At 42.1% G+C, this 22893-nt stretch overlaps 1 protein-coding gene across 1 annotated transcript in view; it reads left to right on the forward strand.

Moving 5' to 3' along the window:
* ERC2 (ELKS/RAB6-interacting/CAST family member 2) overlaps positions 1-22893 on the forward strand; it is a 361357-nt gene that overhangs the window by 268065 nt on the left and 70399 nt on the right. Inside the window, exon 13 of the mRNA XM_060271028.1 lies at positions 17890-18050. Within this exon, the coding sequence (XP_060127011.1) occupies positions 17890-18050 (161 nt within the window). The remainder of the gene's footprint in view (positions 1-17889; positions 18051-22893) is intronic.

A 22893-nucleotide genomic window follows, 5' to 3' on the forward strand; every position in this document is an offset into this window, starting at 1 on the left:
TATCATAGTATTGCCCAATAATTTCTTTTATATGAAAAGGCCAAAAACATGTGAATAGAAATATAACATACAAGTGCTTTCAAATACAGTGGTACCTCAGTTTACAAACTTAATCTGTTCCGGAAGTCCGTTCTAAACCAAAACCATTTTTAAACCGAGGTGCGCTTTCGCTAATGAGGCCTCCTGCCGCCGGTGCCCTTCCACCATTTGGATTCCATTCTTAGACTGAGGTAAAGCTTGCAAACCGGGACACGACTTCTGGTTTTGCGGAAATCATAAACTGAATAGCTGTTCTTAAACTGAGGTACCACTGTATCACTGATGTATTGGACTGTAAAAGAATCCATTTGCATATTCTCTCTTAAATATTAAACTGTTGTATTTCAAAAGTAAGACATGGAAATATCCCTTATTTTTAGTTTTCCTGTAAAATAATGTTGATGCAACAATTATAGGTAAAGGTAAAGGGACCCCTGACCATTAAGTCCAGTCGTGACCAACTCTGGGGTTGCGGCGCTCATCTCACGTTATTGGCCGAGGGAGTTGGCATACAGCAGGCATGTCAAACCTGCGGCCCTCCAGATGTTTTGGACTACAATTCCCATCTTCCCCAACCACTGGTCCTGCTAGCTAGGGATCATGGGAGTTGTAGGCCAAAACATCTGGAGGGCCGCAGGTTTGACATGCCTGGCATACAGCTTCCAGGTCATGTGGCCAGCAGGACAAAGCTGCTTCTGGTGAACCAGAGCAGCACACGAAAACGCCATTTACCTTCCCACCAGAGCGGTACCTATTTATCTACTTGCACTTTGACATGCTTTTGAACTGCTAGGTTGGCAGGAGCTGGGACCAAGCAACGGGAGCTCACCCCGTCGCGGGGATTCGAACCGCTGACCTTCTGATCAGCAAGCCCTAGGCTCTGTGGTTTAACCCAATTATTGGGTTTAACAACAATTATACTTCAAGGTATAATATTGAAGGTGGTCCCTTAACAATAGTGTTACCTGTCCCTGGCCAGGTACATCACTCATTACCCTTGTCTCTGCATCCTGCACTATCTGAAGCTTTCAGACCTATATCAAGGGCAGCCCCATATAGAAAACATCACAGTAGCCAAGTGTTGAAATTACTTGTGTGTTGGTGACTGAAGCAGTGCTGTCCCTGTCCAGGAGCAGCTGAAGCTGGTGAAGGGTGTTGCCACTGGGGCCGCATGGATCTCCCGAGACAGCAATAGATTCAGAGAGAGTCCAACCCCACCCAGAATGAGTTAAAAGCCTAATTCCCGTACCTGGGAACTGCCCCATCTGCAGTACCTCGATCTTGCCAGGATTCAATTTCAGTTCAGTGGCCCTTCTCTAGCCCACCACTGGCATTGTAATGCCAGCAGAGCATGCAAGTAACTCCACAAAACATTCCCAGCAGAGCTGTTATTTCTCCACCACCTGTTCTTTTCTTCCCGGAGCTGCATTTCCTGTGCTGTATTCCTGTTACATTTCTCAAACTAAGGGAGGTCAGCTTGGGTTAGTATTTGGTTGGTAAACCTGTCCAGAGATACCATAGGGAAGCCGTGATGATGTTTTGGACAGTAGGCTTTGAATTACAGGAGGTGCTATCCTTCAGAGGTGATATAAAGACCACATGTGGTCATTAACAATCCCTTGGTCCTTGCCTTTACAGTAAGAATGTTAATCCCAGTGTGCTGGATTAATTCCAGCTCCTGTAATTGCTGTACATTCTACCTTCCAAAATTCCCTCTTCTGTGTAAATTTGATACTGCTTAATTCTTCCCTTCCTGGCCTAAACATTTGCGGTACGTTGGTATGTAAGGCTAAACAGCTGATGATTTTGGCCTGGAATTAGCTGCATTTCAATTGGATGATAAGTAATATTTATCAGCTATGGATCATGGGGTGTTGAGGCAAAGGGCTAGATTGTGGTATGTATTCTAAAGCCAGGAAAATCCCTTAGGTTACACAACGTTACCAGGGGGTGGGGTAGGGGGTGGTGGAAGACCTGTGCACAATCTGTTTTGTATATTAGGTTGAAGCAAACTGATCTTTCTGGTGATATCCCTGCAGCTTTGCAGACTGCTCTAGAATAGAGATGAAGTATGACATCTCCTTTCTTTGTTTATCCTTGAAATGTTGTGGATATGAATTAGGAGGCCCTGTCCTCCTGACTCCTGCACTGCTGAACTATGGGAACGGTCTGACCCAATGCAGAACCTTGTTTTCTGTGAGTCTTCCTCTCATGTGATATCTTGGCAGTAAATTTTAAGTGTGAATGTTAATGACTGCTGTATAAATGTTGCTTTCCACTGAATACTGGATTTCTTTCCATTGGTCCAAAATGCATTACCTAGTGCAATAAATCAAATATAAATGATGTTTCTGACATAACATTTCCCACATGGGGGTGGTTGGGCCTTATACATATGTTGCATTTGGAACAAGCCCATAATAGACTGTGCGCCTCACTAGACCAACCTGGTCCTCTGTGGTTTCCAAAAGTTAATAAGCAGTTATCATGGACTATGGATATAGTTTATTTTATTAAAAAATATATCCCGCCCTTCATTGTAGAAAGATCTCAGTGTGAGTCACAACATACAAAAACAGGTCAACATAAACATAAATAAAAAGATGATACAAGCAAACAAGTCACTAAATTTCAGTATACACTACCCTCCATCATACATAGGCCAAAGATGATGACAAGCAACAGCCAATTTATGTGCGTCCAATTGAAGCACAGTCACACACACACACACACACACACACTGCACCGAACCCGGAAGTGACCCGAAAATGTCACTAAAACATCACTAACAGGGAGGGATGGAGGCACAACTGGGTGGGAGAGGGTGGAATGGAATTCTTTACTTGGAAGCCATCCCTATGCAAAACAAGGATTGCCTGCACTTGAAAGGCCCAGTAGGACAGAAATGGTTTTATCTGGCACTGAAAGCTAGCCAGTGTAAGCACTAGTCCACTCCAGGGCAAGAGTATTCCACAACTGGAATGCTGGGTTGCTCTATTAACTGATTTAATAAGAGCTATTATATTTGTGCACTTGCTCGAGTCTCCTAGAAGTCTACTTTCTTGGTATGGTACAAGAGATCCACTGGACATACTCTTCTTAACATCTTCAGAACATCATGACCATACAAAGTTCTACTGGTCTAGCTGCCTATATTTATGTCCTTCACTGGAAGGAATCACTATCACTTGTAGAATTTTTGCTTCCCCAGTGATTAGCCCAGGACCAAGCTGCCCATGAGGCCACATTAGATTACTGCCTTGGATGGCAGGAACTTCCTGATCCACAGAGGTGGCAGATCTAACCCCCTGGTGCACATAGATGCTGCTCCTTCTCCTTCCTTGTCCAGAGGCTGCTTTGCAGCAACAACGCCACTTGCCTTTCACCAAGGCCAGAGAGGAGTGGCAGCTGGAGGAGGATGAAAAGAAGCCAAAACTGCCACTGTTGATCTCCCCACCCTTCCCTTCCCCCTAACTCCATGTTGATCTTCCCCCCTTCCCTCCCGATGCCCTCAGATCCCAATGCTTAATTACTCCACTGTAAGTGTGCATAGTTTTGCAGCCAGGAAAACAATGAATTTAGTGAAGAAACTTCCCTTTTATTCAACAGATGGATGAGCTCAAGGTAGTGTACGTGGTTCTTCCCCTCCCCCTCCCCACAACAACCCTATGAGGTAGGTTAGGCTGAGACGCAGTGACTGGCCCCAGGTCACCCAGTGACCTTCATAGCAGAGTTGGGGTTTGAACCCCGGTCACACGAACATGCCTGGTCCAACACTCTAACCACTGCTCCTTGCTGGCGCTCTACTTCCAAGGAGGATTACTCCAAGGATTAGTAGCAGGTTGGGCTGCAAATTTAATTTACCGTATATTCCTGCGTATAAGACGACTGGGCGTATAAGATGACCCCCAACTTTTCCAGTTAAAATATAGAGTTTGAGATATACTCGCCATATAAGAAATATGACCCAGCGTATAAGACGACCCCCAACTTTTGAGAAGATTTTCCTGGGTTAAAAAGTAGTCTTATACGCAGGAATATACTGTAAATTAAACAGGAGAAGTCATGGTGGAGTGACCATGGCATAGCCATTGTTCACTTTTTAAAAACAATACAGTTTGCAGGATGGCTTCTCTGGATGGCTATGTAATCAGTGTTAACTTAACGGCCCATGTGTTTGGGGCTTGCTTGCCATCTCTCCTCCCTACCACATGGGACAATTTATGAGCAAACTGGCTGCACTGTGTTTGAAAGAAAAAAAAGTATATCTTTGACCATTCAATTGAAATCTTTCATTCTTTCCCAGAACAATTCAAATCACCTGGGCAATACTACAGTCTATTTAATGTAGTAGAAATCCACTTCACTGATTATTTTATCTATTCAGTAAAACAGGAAGGGGCATGTGAAAGCCCAAATCATACCAACCTGAGACTTCTGTAATAAATGAACAAGCATCATGCAACTGCTTAACACCTACAGGGGATCTGCAACCTTGAAGATCACATTGATTTCTTTGTGCACACAATAGTTAGATACATAATAAGCATTCTTAATTTTTGCTCTCTTACAGTATATGAATTGTAATATAAAAATCCAAGCTTTTATTAGCATAGCTCAGATATGCTAATTTTAAAACTGCAGTTATTATATGTGGGGCTTAAAGCTGTGCAAGCTCCTTTATTGTCCTTAGTGCTTTCATTCTCACAGTGATCCTTTGTGATAAGCACAATTATATTCATTCTACAAATGAGGAACTGGGTCTAAGAATGAATTTGGTCATGAATGTCTTTGCTGAGCCTACCTGAGGGCTAATAATTAACACCATTTATTGTTGTTTCTGCTTTGTCAAGGTACAGATTATGACACATCTTTTCAATCATTTGTCCTCCCTTAGGCTATAGTCCTCTGTGCACTTGAGTGGGAATAAATCATATTTACTTCAGTTAGGCTTTAACTTAACCATGCATGTGGATAATTGTTTGGCCTTCTTTCCTAAACATTAGTAGTTGGTATATGTTTTATTCAGGAGAATACCAAAAGTTTAAAAATTCCTGGGACAGGATTTTTGTTTTTGTTTTGTTTTTTTTAAAAAGAAACCCTGTTTCAATTATTTTTAAAATTATCACTGGGTTTAAAAGTGTTCGAATGCCCTGTGTTGTGAGGGAAAAAATGTTTTGCATCGTTTGGACATGCTTGTAATAAATTTCTTATTATGCTATTGTCCTATAAAACCTCCCATTGACAATGTCTGGACGAGAAAATTAGTGTAAGGTGGCTCTCTGCCCATTTTCATCATTGAGTCAGCAGCCTTTCTTTCTATTTCTCACTTTCTTTCCCTAGTCAGGTCTTGTGGGTGGAAACTTCAGTATTGGGTCCAACAACCTGGACTTTTTAGAAGTTTGGTTGACTTGGAACCTGAGGAGAAGGCTTAGCCTTCAGCTCCCATATTTGTCTAGCTCACTGGGGGATATAGGCAAGGTGCTCATGCCATTTGTGCCTCCTCTATGAGGAATAGAATCATTACTTGATCAGACCAAAGTCCTCTCTAGTCCAGCATTCTGTTCCCAGAGTGCCTCCGGAGAGCCATACGTAGGGTGTGAGAACAACAGCACTCTCCATGCTTATGTGTCTCTCCTCCCCCCCCCCTAACTGGTATTCAGGCACATGCTGCTTCTGAACCTGAAGGTAATATGTCTGAAGCTCAACATCAAAAAAAACCCCTAAGATCATGGGCACTGGTCCCATCACCTCCTGGCAAATAGAAGGGGAAGAAATGGAGGCAGTGAGAGATTTTACTTTCTTGGGCTCCTTGATCACTGCAGACGGTGACAGCAGTCACAAAATTAAAAGACGCCTGCTTCTTGGGAGAAAAGCAATGACAAACCTCAACAGCATCTTAAAAAGCAGAGACATCACCTTGCCGATAAAGGTCCGTATAGTTAAAGCTGTGGTTTTCCCAGTAGTGATGTATGGAAGTGAGAGCTGGACCATAAAGAAGGCTGATTGCCGAAGAATTGATGCTTTTGAATTATGGTGCTGGAGGAGACTCTTGAGAGTCCCATGGACTGCAAGAAGATCAAACCTATCCATTCTGAAGGAAATCAGCCCCGAGTGCTCACTGGAAGGACAGATCCTGAAGCTGAGGCTCCAATACTTTGGCCACCTCATGAGAAGAGAAGACTCCCTGGAAAAGACCCTGATGTTGGGAAAGATTGAGGGCACAAGTAGAAGGGGGCGACAGAGGACAAGATGGTTGGACAGTGTTCTCGAAGCCACCAACATGAGTCTGAGCAAACTGTGGGAGGCAGTGGAAGACAGGAGTGCTTGCCGTGCTCTGGTCCATGGGGTCACAAAGAGTCAGACATGACTAAATGACTAAACAACAACAACAAATGTAGTGCTCACAATTGCTAACCATTGATAGGCTTATTTTCTATACATTTATCTAATCCTCTTTCAAAACTGACCTTGTTGGTAGTAATCAGTATATCTTGTGGGAGCAAAATCAACGTGCCCTCGGTACTGGCACTAGAGAGAGCAGAAATCTGTTGGAAGCAAAGGCGTGAAAGTGGGTCTATTACTCAGTCGATCTTAGTTGATTAAACACAGGAATTTTAGTTGGTCAGCTAGATTTGCATATGTGCTTGGTTTTCATAAATGCTTGTTTGAAAAACAATATATATATTTTAAAAACTGCTGCCCAACTTAGTTGAGACAATGTTGTGGCTGATTAAAAGTTCTTTTAAAAATTGATCAGAGCTACTTGCTACTTATATTGTAAAGTAAAGCATATGAATACACACACACACACACACAGAGAGAGAGAGAGAGAGAGAGAGAGAGAGAGAGAGAGAGAGAGAGAGAGAGAGAGGCACACTTGACAGTTCAAGAACGTTTATAGAAAGAAAGAAAAGTTATTTATGGGAAAATCTAAGATTGGTGAAATAAAAAATACGGTTATCAAAGTAGGAAATGCCAAGAACAGGAACTAGAGCCATAATAAAACCATTGACTGAAATGCTACTTTTGGTAAGTAGACTGAAGACTTAGTAAAGTTTACTGTTATGGAAACTCCTGGAAATAGTACATTGTGCACATAGCTTGATGTGTATTGAAACAATATATAAAAGGGGAAATAGTAATATTTCCACCCTCAAGGAACAGTTTCTACTTGACTTATCAGTCGACTTAAGCATCTGTCATGTAACTATTTTGCTTTGTAGAACATTTCAGGGCATGTCTTAGGGTGCACAGCCAGTTCATGCAAGCCACTGGAAAGACCTCTGGAACTTCAGCTTGGTTTCCTCGTGTAAATTGTCACTACAGCTGCAACATACCACTGCAGTTATATATTGAAGGGGAAGGTTGATAATGGCAGACAGGCAGGTTGCCTTTCAGCTGCCTTTTTTTTACACAGAGGGATGTCTGAGAAGCTTCTGAAGAAACTACTTGAGTAATACAATGTATCATTATCAGTAGGAACAAACTTGGTGGTTCTGTGCTGACTGGTAGGGCAATGGAATGGGACTGCATGTAGACGATGGAGGGGTTTATGAACTTTCTGTACATTCAGGGAATCTCAAGATATGCAGAAGAAAATATTAGAAATATAATTATAATAACTGTTACCACTCCTCTCCTGTGGAGGGCTGTGCCTGCAGAAAGCTGTTCCATAGGAACTGAATACAGTGGTACCTCTACTTACGAATAACTCTTCTTGCGAATCTTTCTACTTACGAATGGAGCTCCGTCCGCCATCTTGGATGAGGTTTAGATAGGATTTTTTCTACTTACGAATTTTTGGATAGGGTTGCTTCTACTTACAAATTTTTTCTCCCAATGCATTCCTATGGGATTCGACTTACAATTTTTTTTCAACTTACAAATGTGCATTCGGAACACATTAAATTCGTAAGTAGAGGTACCACTGTATTTGGAATGGTTTAGAGGCCTAAGAAGAGCAAAAGTTTCTTCCTATGGGGAACAACAAAGAAAAAAGGAACTCTCCTCAAAATCATGAAAAGGAATGTTCTGCCAAGGGGCAGATATTATTTTTTTATTTGGACAAAGCAACAAAGCACACCATGTCTGTTCTTCAATACATAGATTTTATTTATAGGATGAAGAAATAAAAAGCAAATCAAAGAAAGACAACTTATGTCCTTTCCTTCAGTTACTGGGAACCCCTGAGAACAGCAATTGATATGTGAAGTTTCAAGAGACGGACTTCCCCCACCATTTTATGTCTTAATCTCATCAACCATACTGCATTTCACTAAATTATTCTTGAACCACAGGTTGTTTTAGTAATTACACTCACAGTGTTGGTTCTACAACACTTTTGATCATGTTTATATCCTTGGACAGATTACGTGTGCAGTGGCAAGCAACCAATATAGATAACTGTGGAGCCATCCCAGATACTTCCTAAACAGGTGGATGGCCTTGAGACATCACCAAGGACTATCTAGAAATGAATAACAGATGCCCAGCATGTATTGTTTGAGACAGATACAGCTCAGCAAAAACGAAACAGAAAGCAACAGAAGAAAAATCATGTCTGACTACTCTAAGAGGTGAAGGTAAACTAGTCGTAGAAGAAGAGAGTGCATTACACCACACTAACTCCTCAATATCACAACAATCTTCCACATATTTTCAAATGCAAAGAAATTGGAATAAACCTGAACTTCAAACCTCTAAGACCATGCTGTGGATAAAAGGGGTTCTGCATCTTGGAGCAAGCAGCAGCTTTGAGGGTGGTTTTCATTAGGAAAATGGCATGTGAGAAAGGGTTAAAGCTCCTTTCATCATGGTCCCAACCTAGGACAAAGACAACCCGGTGCTTTTAAAAACAATAATATAAAATGCATTTCTCATCATATCTAACTCAGCCTTCTGACTTGCATATCTGGTATAACATTTAGCTTAGCATTATGAATTGGTAAAGACAGTGCACAGTTACAGGGGCATAGTTCTCTTGAAGCAATCGACTAAAACAACAAAATACAACAAAGTTTTTTAAAAAATCAAAGGGGAGGGACAAGCTCTTATTTCGGTGCGTGACTCTCAGCTGTCCTAGTTTTCATTTGGAAATGGGTATCATTTCTGTTTCTTGGTCTGCTCAAAATTGGTCTTGAAAGCTTCTTCCGGAACCTTCCGGAATCAGCCTTGATCTGATTGTTTCTGGCCCAGTCCAGTCCAGGAGAAACTTGAACACATCCAAGCAGAAATGCCTCTGATGTTTTCTGCCATATCTTGAGGAACAATACTTAATGAATTACTGAAGAGTGTCGGTAAGATTTACTTTGAAGGTGATTCCAATGGAGCTCTATGTCAGCGAAAGAGAAGGTATTTTTGTGTCCTTCGTTTGTGAATGTGCAGATGTGATCCTGAGGGTTTTTACACATGTAACAAGAAATTGGAGAAATTGGATATTTGAGAATGGAAATTGGTGGTCTTCCAAGTAATATGGGATCTAAAAGTGCTAAATCCTTTAATAAATAAACCCTGATTCAGACTGGAATGTCTTGGCTTGATCTTAAAGGTGATATTATGTAGGCCTTCTAACAGTCGACTGGCCTTAAAGATAATTATCTGTACATTCCAGTCTTGCTTCTGCCATCAGCAGTGCCTGGGATCTCAGTGAAATAAATGTTATTTCCCTTACAAGTATATTATATTTAGACTAGCCTCACTCCTAATCATTTTGTATAAACTCTGCTCTTTACTGGAAATACTTGAAGAGGAAAACCTTTCCTTAAAAATGCTGTAAATTCTGCTGGCTACAGAAGCATATGTAAGTGTTGTTGTTAAACACTGTCCATGTTTGAGTGACCATTGGAACTCTCTTGTAAGGCACATCACACACATGAATTCACGCTCCAATTCATATAAGTAGTTCTGATCATGCTTGCAGTGGGTGAAAGTTTTCCTACACTTCTGTTTTGAACCTTGGGGACAGAGTACACAAAAAAATTAAACTCGTTTAGAATGTTGATTACAATCCAAATCCTTTGTTAGGTAATACGTGTTCATGGCGGAATAGAAAAAGCACAGTAATTAAGTGAAGGATCAAATAAGCTATTTGATATGAGGGGCTGTAGCCAACTAAATTTTACTCAGAGTAGATCCATAAAAATGAATTGAATTAGTTGTGCCCATTAATTTCAGTGGGACTGCACTGAGTATGAGTAAGATGCGAGACAACCCAGGGACTGTAACCCATGTTCTAGTTGATTGAAATACTTGACTGCTTCATTTTATGGGTTTGGATGAATGTATTCACATTCATCCCACAGCTTCAATCAAAATACATTTCCCATTCCACTTGCTACTCCAAGCTGGCGATATAATATCCCTTTGACATCTATGTGTTATCTATAGATGCCAAAGTGACTTAAGGGAAGGCAGGGGTGGAGAACCTGAGGCTCAGGGCCAGATATTACTCTCCAGGCTGGATCTAGAACATGGTACACTGGAGGTTATCTGGAAGGTAATGCGATCCTTTTTTGAAATCATTTTTATTTGATTTTACAAATGCAAATTAGTTACAGTGCCAAATAAAGGTAAAGGTAAAGGGACCATTAGGTCCAGTTGTGACCGACTCTGGGGTTGCGTGCTCATCTCGCATTATTGGCCGAGGGAGCCAGCGTATAGCTTCCAGGTCATGTGGCCAGCATGACAAAGCCGCTTCTGGCAAACCAGAGCAGCACATGGAAACGCCGTTTACTTTCCCACTGTAGCGGTTCCTATTTATCTACTTGCATTTTGACGTGCTTTCAAACTGCTAGGTTGGCAGGAGCTGGGACTGAGCAATGGGAGCTCACCCCGTCACAGGGATTCGAACCGCTGACCTTCTGATCAGCAAGCCCTAGGCTCGGTGGTTTAACCCACAGCGCCAAATACATACCCATAAAAAGAGATTTATCTGAATATCGCGACTTAATAATAATAATTATAATAGTAATAATAATTTATTATTTATACCCCGCCCATCTGGCTGGGTCTCCCCAGCCACTCTGGGCGGCTTCCAACAGAAAAATAAAACACAATAATCTATTAAACATTAAAAGCCTCCCTGAACAGGGCTGCCTTCAGGTGTCTTCTAAAAGTCTGGTAGTTGTTTTCCTCTTTGACATCTGTTGGGAGGGCGTTCCACAGGGCAGGCACCACCACCGAGAAGGCCCTCTGCCTAGTTCCCTGCAACTTGGCTTCTCGCAACAAGGGAACCGCCAGAAGGCCCTTTGTGCTGGACCTCAGTGTCCGGGCAGAATGATGGAGGTGGAGACGCTCCTTCAGGTATACTGGACCGAGGCCATTTAGGGCTTTAAAGGTCAGCACCAACACTTTGAATTGTGCTCGGAAACGTACTGGGAGCCAATGTAGGTCTTTCAAGACCGGTGTTATGTGGTCTCGGCGGCCGCTCCCAGTCACCAGTCTAGCTGCCGCATTCTGGATTAGTTGTAGTTTCAGAGTCACCTTCAAAGGTAGCCCCACGTAGAGCGCATTGCAGTAGTCCAAGCGGGAGATAACTAGAGCATGCACCACTCTAGCTAGACAGTCTGCAGGCAGGTAGGGTCTCAGCCTGCGTACCAGATGGAGCTGATAGACAGCTGCCCTGGACACAGAATTGACCTACGCCTCCATGGACAGCTGTGAGTCCAAAATGACTCCCAGGCTGCGCACCTGGTCCTTCAGGGACACAGTTACCCCATTCAGAACCAGGGAATCCTCCACACCTGCCCACCTCCTGTCCCCCACGAACAGTACTTCTGTCTTGTCAGGATTCAACCTCAATCTGTTAGCCACCATCCATCCTCCAACCACCTCCAGGCAGTCACACAGGACCTTCACCGCCTTCACTGCTTCTGATTTGAAAGAGAGGTAGAGCTGGGTATCATCCGCATACTGATGAACACCCAGCCCAAACCCCCTGATGATCTCTCCCAGCAGCTGCATGTAGATGTTAAAAAGCATGGGGGAGAGGACATAACCCTGAGGCACCCCACAAGTGAGAGCCCAGAGATCTGAACACTCATCCCCCACCACCACTTTCTGAACACGGCCCAGGAGGAAGGAGCGGAACCACTGTATAACAGTGCCCCCAGCTCCCAACCCCTCTAGACGGTCCAGAAGGATGTTATGGTCGATGGTGTCAAAAGCCGCTGAGAGATCCAGCAGGACTAGGAAACAGCTCTCACCTTTGTCCCTAGTCCGCCGGAGATCATCAACCAGTGCGACCAGGGCAGTTTCAGTCCCATGATGAGGCCTGAATCCCGACTGGAAGGGATCCAAATGGTCCGCTTCTTCCAGGCGTGCCTGGAGTTGTTCAGCAACCACTCGCTCAATCACCTTGCCCAAGAATGGAAGATTTGAGACTGGGTGATAGTTGGCCATATTAGCCACATCTAAAGATGGTTTTTTAAGAAGCGGTTTAATGATCGCCTCTTTCAGCAGGTCTGGGAATACTCCCTCATAGAGGGAAGCATTTACCACCCCGCGGAGCCCATCGCCCAGGCCTTCCCGGCTCGCTTTTATTAGCCAGGATGGGCAAGGGTCAAGGAGACAGGTGGTTGGTTTCACTCGTCCAAGCAGCCTGTCCACATCCTCGGAGGTAACAGATTGAAATTGATCCCATGAAACATGACTAGACAGGGCTCCAGCACTCTCCCGCCCCGGCCCTGCTCCCACGGTGGAGTCTACCTCCCTCCGAATCTGAGCGACTTTATCTGCAAAAAACTTTGCAAAAGCATTGCAGGAGATATTGGGGTTCCTATCAGGCCCTGATGACAAAGGTGGTTCGGATAGATTGCGAACCACCTGAAAAAGTCTCCTGCTGCTGTTTTCTGCAGATGCGAAGTTCACCCTTCTCCTGAGCACCTGTTACACTTGCAGTCCTAATAACTCAGGCACAGTCTGTGGCTCCACTAAGTGCAAATCTACCGATAGCTCACACATTAGACACAGTGGATCAATTTAAATCACAAAGGTTTGAAATGTTGATTTAAATCATAATTTAAATAACCAAAAAATCGAAGGAGCTGATTTAAATCGTTGATCTGAAATAGCTTTCCAACATTCTAATTCATGTATTTCCAGAAGACTCAGATTTCTATAACAACTAAAACACATCTGTTTTAGTAAACAGAATTTTTAGACAACCCTGTAGGAGCATAATCTAAAAATTTCGGCTGGAGATTAGGCTCATATTAGTCTGAAAGGGCTGGCCCAGAAACCAGCATATTTTACCAAAATACTTGACCTCAAAAGTTACTTGTATTTGCCTCTGGTTCATTCCTGTACATAGACAAAAAAAAGCTCTAGCTCAATATGTTTGGCAGAGGGTCATAGATTCTGTTTGGCAGAGGGACTGCATTTATTACATTCAGATATAAATTGAAAGCAGGGACAATTAATATAACTGTTTTTTTAAAAAAGCAAAACAAAAACTGTGGAACTCTTTTATTTTTATTTACTTGAAATAGTATACTCCAATAATCTCTGCAGTTTTACATGTGGGCAGATAATCTCCCCAAAATACAGTCCCCTTTGAGACAGTGTTCTCGAAGCTTCCAAACGGAAAGTAATGTGTATCCAATGTATTCAATGGAAAGTAATGTGTATCCAAGCATGCCGTCCATCCACAATATATTAGCTTCAAGAAGTTTCCCATTTGGAAGTCTCTGAAATGCACATTGACTGTTAGCTAACATCCACTTCAAATCTATTAAGAATGAAGTTCCAGTTTTCTTAGCACTTTGAATAAAACTTGCAATGGCTTATGTTTTAGGATGCTACCTTGCTCATTGTATGCCTAGAAAAATACTATTTGGATGAATTTAGTAATTTGTATATACAGTCGTACCTCGGGTTACGAACATCTCGGTTTGCAAACAGTTCGGGTTACGAACTGCGCAAACCCGGAAGTGTTTTCGCCCCGCGCGCGTGCGCAGAAGCGCGCACGGTCGCGGTCTGCGCATGCGCAAAGCGTGAAAATTGCAAAATCGCGCTTTGCGCATGTGCAAAATGGCGCTGTGCATCGCGTTCGGTTTACGAACTATTCGGGTTATGAACTGCGATCCGGAACGGATCGCGTTCGTAACCCGAGGTATTACTGTACATGACAAACATTGTATATACATGACGAACATTCCAGCAATATCCTGGAAGTATGAAATTTAGAAAGGAAATCAACCCTGAGTGCTCACTGGAAGGACGGATCCTAAAGCTAAGGCTACAATACTTTGGCCACCTCATGAGAAGAGAAGACTCCCTGGAAAAGACCCTGATGTTGGGAAAAATTGAGGGCACAAGGAGAAGGGGACGACAGAGGACAAGATGGTTGGACAGTGTTCTCAAAGCTTCCAAAATGAGCCTGACCAAACTGCGGGAGGCAGTGGAAGACAGGCGTGCCTAGCGTGCTATGGTCCATGGGGTCACGAAGAGTCGGAAACGACTAAACAACAACAACAGCATGAAAGTTAGAATTATTTCCAGAGGTGTTAGTGTTTGGCCAGCCATTGAATTAAGAAGCAATAATTGAGACTAGTATTTTAATAGTTTATTTTACTTGTTACAGATTTGCCTGCTTTCAAAATATGTGTTTATTCCTTTTGATCCATGGAGATAGGGTTATTTGAATTAGAAACTTGGAAACCAATTTCAAATCATTGATTTAATCATAAAAAATATCTCTCAAGACTTTCTGAGCATTAGTCAGTAATGCTCAATGGGTGCAATTTGGATTTTGGAACAGCTTCTTGCTTGTCCAGTGCTATAGAGGATGTAAAATGAGAGTCTGCATATTTACAGAGTGTGCTCTGAGTTTGCCCTCGTTTGTCTTTGTCCACTGTCTGGACAATAAACACACAGTTCAGACAGCGCTAAGCAAGCACCACCAAAGGATAATTTTTAAGGCTCCCAGGAACAGTGAGCAAAGGGAAGGTGATTAATTTGTGAGGCCACATTAATTATGCACTCTTTCCCCCAAATAATATCGAGCATCAGTTGCTGATAATGAGTAACAGCATACAGTATATATATCTCTTTCTGATATTCTGAAGTAAAATAACTTAATGTTATTCCATATATATTGGCATTTTAGTGAGGAAAATGGATGCAAAATGTAATAATACTGTACAAAATTATTCAGTGCAGTTTGTACAGATTATTCCTTGGGATTCATGCATTAGCATATAACCTCTGCTCTGCCACATTATGTGTATAAATAAAGTGAAGCATTTTCTTGTATTTATCTATCTGTAGGACTGGTACAACTTCAGCTTGAGTCCTATTCTGTCATAATTAATGAGCATTAGCAAATGCTTTCAGTATTTCATTTTTGGTAGATTTGTCAGATAGAAACAAACGAGACAACTTCATAACAAAAGTGTTGTTAAGAATGAATGGAATGGATGTTGAATTGCAGATTATCTTACTTTGCAAATAACATGGCTAGCACTTTTTCTTTTGCTTGCTTGCCGATACAATGCCATTTTTATTCTAAATTAGCAGGCTCATGGTATCTCATGTTAATCATGGAATCTAAATGCATTATTTTACAAGTATATTTTAATAAGTCTAAAAGTGTGAACACTGCAGCATCAGGCACAAAGTGTTTTTCTTCCTGTGAAGTGTGAGTCTTGCAACACCCACCATTCACTTCTGTTGCTTTGCAGAAACTAACGGGATAAGCACCCCTGATTTCTATATATCACAATTAATGCAAATGGTAAAGTTGCCTTCTGGAGTATAGTGTTGCAAGTGTGCTAGGAATCTATTTTTGGCAAGAAAACTCCCAGTTTGCCCTCTCTCCCTTAAACTGACCTGCTGGGTGAAATAGTAGATGTGTGTATGATTCTAGGCATACCTTCCCCTAAGATCAACATTTGTACACACTTTAGTCACCTTTTATACGTAGTGCTATTGACATTAACCAGAGAGGCCAGCCTGACAGCACTGTACTTTAACACCAGCTAAAGAGTTGTTCTGCTCTACTTGCACAGTTTATCTAAAGAGATTCAGGGGGGGAAATGGTTTTTGGTGTGTGTGTTTTTTAAAATCACAAGCCTAATTGTTTTCCATCAAAGAGAATTCTCTTCTAGACAAACAATCCTGTAAGGTAGCAGGATTATCTTGAAGGTCAAAATTGACATAACTATGAAAGCAGGGTATGATGACTAATCCTTCTGCTATCAAAGTGGGTCTCCCATGTCGAGCTGCACTGAAAGGGGAAATGAACGGCAGGACACTGGATAGTCCTTTATACTGGAGATCGGTACCACAGAAGTGTAGAGGAATATTGTCATTTTTAAGTATGCCCCATTAGTCTCCTATTAACCTGCTGGAATTGAGAGATGTGTGCATGGTATCCTCACACTGTCAGCTGGGGCTGGCACTGGCTGTTTGCTTGCCTTCAACTTGGGGCATGAAGTGAGCAGGAGGGAACCGAACTTGGAGAATATGGCTGATTCTCAGAGGTTGCTTAGCCTCAGCCAACAATAACCAGTGGAGCTCCTGGACAGAGGCACTCCCCATCTGCACCTCTCGGCCTGCGCTCCAGTGGAATGACTGCTGCCTCATCCTTCTTACCTGCAGACTCCATGGATCCCCTAGGCAAGAGGAAAGTGTGCTGCGTGGCAGCCATGTCCTGAGCTTACAGGATATGACCACTGGCTGTGTCCTCTTGCCCACCAGCCCAGTGGAGCAGAGTCCAAGAAACCTGTTGTGCCTCTTCTGGTCAAACAGGCCATGTCTTGGCTCAGCAGAGAAGTTGCAGGAGCTTTCCGCAAAGGCAACTCTGTGGAGCCCCAAAGCTTATGTGAGGAGGAAAGGATAGATATGAAGGGAGGGAAAGGGGGGCGGGGAGGGAAAGGGGGGGCGGGGAGGGAAATACCTTCCATTCACTCTGTCCATCTTTGGCCTCCTCTGTGATTTTTAAAGATTTATTATCAGTCTATATCAGTATGTCTAAGTTGGACCTGGGTATTGATACTCTGACAATTTAATCTGTAATGTTGAAATTATTGTGTGGAAACACCGTAAGGAAAAATGACATTTCTCACTCCTGCAACATTTCGAAGAGCAATTTTAAAATTAAAAAAGCAAAGATGTGAGCAACCCACATACACATATAGACACCATTTATAATCAACATATTTACTATGAACAGATTCCTATACAGTGGTACCTCAGGTTAAGAACTTAATTCGTTCCGGAGGTCCGTTCTTAATCTGAAACTGTTCTTAACCTGAGGTACCACTTTAGCTAATGGGGCCTCCCGCGGCTGCTGCGCCACTGCTGCGTGATTGTGATTTCTGTTCTTATCCTGAAGTAAAGTTCTTAACCTAAGGTACTACTTCCGGGTTAGTGGAGTCTGTAACCTGAAGCATTTGTAACCCGAAGCGTTTGTAACCCGAGGTACCAATGCACTGGTTATTCAGAGAAGTCCTTCTTGCAGGCTTCCCATAGGGTTGAAATTCAGCATGGTGTAATAGTTAAAGTGGTAGACTAGGAACTGGGAGACCAGGGTTCAAATCTAGCCATGAAGCTCATCTTGGACCCAGTTGCTGTCTCTCAGCCAAAGCTACCTCACAGGGCTGTTGTGAGGGCAAAAAGTGTATAGCAATTCCTTGTTCCTTGGAGAAAAGGTGAAATATAACTGAAACAATAAATAAAAAAGTAAAATTGTAAGTAGTGCCCGGTGTGGTAGCTATAAAAATTTCAGAATTACCTCATTATGTAAAAGCCTGCTTATTTGACAAGAGAAGGGGAATCCAAGCTTAGGGTTAACTGTTTATTTACACATTACCATTGTGACCACTTAATTCATATGCCTTTTTTTAGTTAGAAGAACTAAGAAATGCCCTGGATAAGACCAGACAAGAACTGGATGCTACCAAAGCACGGCTTGCCTCAACACAACAGTCTCTGGGTGAGAAAGAAGCACATCTAGCCAATTTAAGAATAGAACGGAGAAAACAGTTAGAAGAGATACTGGAAATGAAGTAAGTGCACATATATTTTGATCTTGATAGGATTTTTTCATTTTATTTTTCATTTCTGCTCTATGGATATTCTTTGTTTCATGTGCATCCTTTAAAAAATGGACAACAAGGGGTCCTTTGGGGTGTGTGATTTCACCGCATTGGGATGTGTAATAGTTAGTGCTGAATCATTTGGCTCATAATTTTTCACTACTTTGGGGGCTGGGGCAGAACATCCCCATCACCACTTGAAGATTGGGTTAATCTTTTGCTGCAGGTGACTTTGAAGAACCTAAACTGGAGGCTGTGTTAAGGACAAGGTGGCTGAGGCTACCCCCCCACCACCACCACCAAAAGCTTTGCCTCAGCTTTAAGCAGTGAGGCAGTTGCCCTCATCAGCCTGGCAATCTTCCCTTTGTCATTTGTGACAGAATACCCCACCTATGACAACTTTCCCTGACCTTCATTTGGACACAAAGGACAGGCAAGCAAAGAGGAGACTTTCAAGTTTGTGCTAACTGTAGCATCCTTCCTGTGCAATGTGTTAAAAATTACAAAGGACTATATTCAAAACAGATGTCAAATCTCATCTAAGGCAGGCAGCTAAATGTGTTGTGGGTGGGGGGGGGGGTGTAAATATAACCCAAAGCCTCGGCCACCTCATCTTTAAAATAAGCCCAACCTAACCAAGAGTTCTTCAGATTTGCCCATGTTTCCTGCCCCTCTGCTACTTAGGCCTATTCAGCACAGCCTTAGCTATAATGATAAATATTAAACATAGCTGCAAGCTTTAAAAACACAGTACCCCCGGGTTTTGAATCTTACTCATCCAAAACATCTGGGTATCACAGCAGTTCCATATGAGCAACCAGGTTTATTTACATTTCTGTTTGTTCTAACTTTAGTCACAAAGGGGGTCAACACTTCTTGAATGAGTCTTTGGCAGCAGTCTAAGGAGAATTGCCCTGCTGGATCAGGCCAGTGGCCCAACTAGTTCAGCATCCTGTTCTCACTGTGGCCAACCAGAAACCCCATGGGTATATTCCCTGATATGTCTATTGAGCCTAGTGAGCATCTCTGGGACTACTCTCCTTCCCGGTAGTCTTTGAAAAGAGATGTTTTGTCATTAAATCAATAACAAAGCTTTCTTTTGAGCAATTAGGCTTTTAAAACGGAAATGGTCCATTAAGTTAGCTAGAAGTTAGAAATGATGCCACATATGAATTTTGACTTAAGAAACAGTTCTTGCATTTCTGAAAGAACACAGGCCACTCATTAGATTTCCTTCCATGTGACAGCATTATCACTAGAGAGGGAATAACTTGTTTTAAATATTAGTACCAAAGAGGTGGACTACTATGCCACAGAAACTAGGTTGCAAAAGATGTGGGTTTTGTCAAAGAAGATTTTTGATAGCTGACAGCCCTGAGCTTTAGTGTATTATGTCTGGGTGAATATCATGTTCCTGAGGAATACTAAAACCGTTTTAATCTCTGTGACAGGACAAGGATGATAAAATCACTTATTATTTATTCTTTTACTAGTGCATTTTCCATAGGAGGGTGTAATGAGATGGGAGGAAAATCAGTTTTAAACAGATGTTGCCAAGATTACAAAGCAGAATTGGTGAAAAGCTATAAGCATTCCACACTATCACTATACTTGCTCTTAAGAAACTAAAAAAAGAACAGAAGGATATAATTAAATTGAACTTCCTCCTCACCATAAAGATAAGTATACATAATTATAGTACATTAAATTTGCAGCACAATCTTTGAAATTGATGGCCTCTGTAGGAAAGTGCCCAATGTGGGCACATCTATAGCAAGGAATACACAAAAATTAAGCAGACAATATTTTGAACATGCATTGAAAATATACGTGCCATTTAAAAGGCTTCATCTTTCTGTAACTGCCGTGCTCAGCAAATCTCATCTAAATCCGCATTTGCCTCTCATGGATGTGAATTCTTTAGGAAACATATTTAAGAATGTATATAATAGGCGCCACCTCCACAAACGATTTGAAAAAATGTATACAAATGAAAGCATTGTGGGGTTTAATACAATAAATTACACATTTCCTCATCAGTTTATTCGCATGCTGCTTTTCCATGGTAAATATTTCACAAAGCAGGTTACAAGATCAGAAGGATTTACTGTGTGATACAATATTTGTTCCCTGGAGTTCCTCAGGTTAGGTTTGTTTTCTCCCTGAGCTTTGCTTATCATCCTTTCCAAAGGTGTGCTAACTGGTACGTGATATCCTACCATTATATCCTGGGCTGGGCTGCTGTTGTAATCCCTTGCTACACCCACCCAAACCACTTGCTGAAGATTCACCAGCAGGGCAAGATCCACCAGCAGGTATCTGGTCCCTACACAAGCTGCTGCCCTCAAGTGCCACCTTTCCCAAGGCTTCTGCACACCGCAAGGAAAGAGACCAGTGAATCATTCACCCAAGGCTTTTTGGAGAAGAAGGGTCTGAAGTTTGACGAAGCTGAAGAGCAGCAGCAGTCCAGCAAAGCCTTCCAAGTATCACTTCATAGGAAACCTCACTGATGAACTTGTTTCTTTAAAGGGCAATGTGTGCTGTATTGATGTGCAGACAACCTCTTCTGGATAATTTTTAAAAAAAGCACCTCCCTCTGACAGAAATAATAGCAGCAGCTGGAAGGAGTGGATGGTGAAGGTGCTTCAGATGATAATGAAAACATTTTTTCCCTACCTCTCCTTTACATAGGTTGTAAAGAATGCACCAAATACTTGCTTTCAGATGAAGAATGGGGGGTAGATTTGGGGGTGGGATATGTACAGCATTGTACTCAGCACAAATATAATTTATCAGTATGTTTTGCTAATAGGGATCAGTGATGGCCACCAATTTTGATGGCTATAAAGGAGGATTCAACAGATCCCTGGAGGATAAGGCTGTCCACGCCTACTAACCATGATGGCTATGTTCTCCCTCTACTGTTGGAGGCAGTGTGCATCTGGAAACCAGTAGGAAAATGCTGTTCAGGTTTTGCTCATGGGCTTCCCCCAGACATCTGGTTGGCCATTGGGAGAACAGGATGCTGGACTAGATCAACCACTGGCCTGAGCCAGCAGGCTCTTTTTACGTTCTTTGATTAAAGCTGAATATGTTCTATGACACAAATAATGAATTATTATGAGGGTGGAATGGAGCGGTGCTCATTTGTCTGGCTGTTTTACAATATTCAGATATCATTTATTAATTTAACTAGTGAGGATAAAGCATTTTAGATATTTACAATTTTATTATTTAAATAGTGCTGACAGAAGATATTTTGTGACTGTTGGCTTATAGTCAAATATGCATTGAATTGTATACTTAAGAGCTTTCATGATGATTTCCTATGCTTATATTATGTTAAAGTTCTGTCTTCTAACCTCCTCTGGCTCACATTGCTGAGGCCCATCTTAATTTACTGTGTATAATCAGTTGTCTATCTTTAGACAACTTCGTCAATTGCCATTGCAAATCCTTTTTAAGAGTACCAAATTATTTTAAGAAGTTCAGAATGAAAGAGGGTGGCAACTTAATTCAGCCATGAGTCTCACGTTTTACAATTATGTTTAGAAGAAGGAACATTTGCTAGGATAAACTTTTGGTAGATACCATCTTCTGTTGAGTTTATTATTTGATGCTGTTAGGTAAGCTCTACAGGGAGACTTTTATTGCATACTTTGTTTTCTGTGTAGGTCACACTGACATTAGTGTCAATTTTGTTTGGAAAGAAATCTGAATTATTTTGAGGGATTCTCCCCTATGCAAGCATTCTTATTACAGTTGTGGACAGATTCACTCATATTCTACTTTTACATATATTCTATTGTTTCTTTTTGCAATACAACTCCCTTCTTTGACTAGTGAACGACAGGTTGCACTATTTCAGTTTGAATGATAGATAATCAATGTTAGGGTTAGGCATGGAGGAGGCATCAATGTATACAGTATATGGAATTTGGTGGTCCCAACCTGATCAAGCTTTGCTCTCACTGAGCCATCTCTAGTATGGGATGTGGGTGGCGCTGTGGACAAACGCCGGCTCCCTTGGTCTGAAAGCGAGATGAACGTCGCACCCCATAGTCGCCTTTGACTGGACTTTACCGTCCAGGGGTCCTTTACCTTTACCTTTAGTATGGAGCAACTTCCTAAAGAAAAAGAAAGTGCAATATATGCATATATATCTTATGTATGCTACAATGACTGATAAAATCAATTTCTGCAATGTAAACACGATTGCTGAACTAGTTTATAAAATCCTTCTTCAGCACTAGTAAAAAATGCACTATTTCTTATAGACAGACAGACAGACAACACATATACACAAAATTAATGACTTCAAGCATTCCACCAGACAACACATTATCACTATAATTGTGAATGTAGAAGTGGGTAACTGGATGGTGTGGAGTTACTTTGATAACTTCCCAGCAGGCATAGCTGCCAAGTCTCCCGTTTCCCCCAGGAAATCCCTGTTTTTCCCCGTTTTTCCAGCTGTTCCTAGCTGAAAAAACAGGTTTTTTTTGTTTTTCCCCGGTTTATTCTGGCGCAGCGGCCATTTTGGAACTGGGCGGAGCATGCTCAGAAGCGACTTTTGATGCTGCTTTGCCCAGCTCCAAAATGGCTGCAGTGCGACTTCTGGCATGGCGGCCATTTTGGAACTGGGCAAAGCAGCATCAAAAGTCACTTCTGAGCATGCTCTGCCCAGTTCCAAAATGGCGGCAGCGCTACTTCCGGTCTGCTACTTCCGGCCCGGTCCCTTATTTCTCTGACAGCAACCTGGCAGGTATGCCAGCAGGTGGGCTGCTGTTGCTTACTGGGAGCAGAATGGAAC

The sequence above is a fragment of the Zootoca vivipara genome, chromosome 2 (genome assembly GCF_963506605.1).
Source record: "Zootoca vivipara chromosome 2, rZooViv1.1, whole genome shotgun sequence".
NCBI lineage: Eukaryota > Metazoa > Chordata > Lepidosauria > Squamata > Lacertidae > Zootoca > Zootoca vivipara.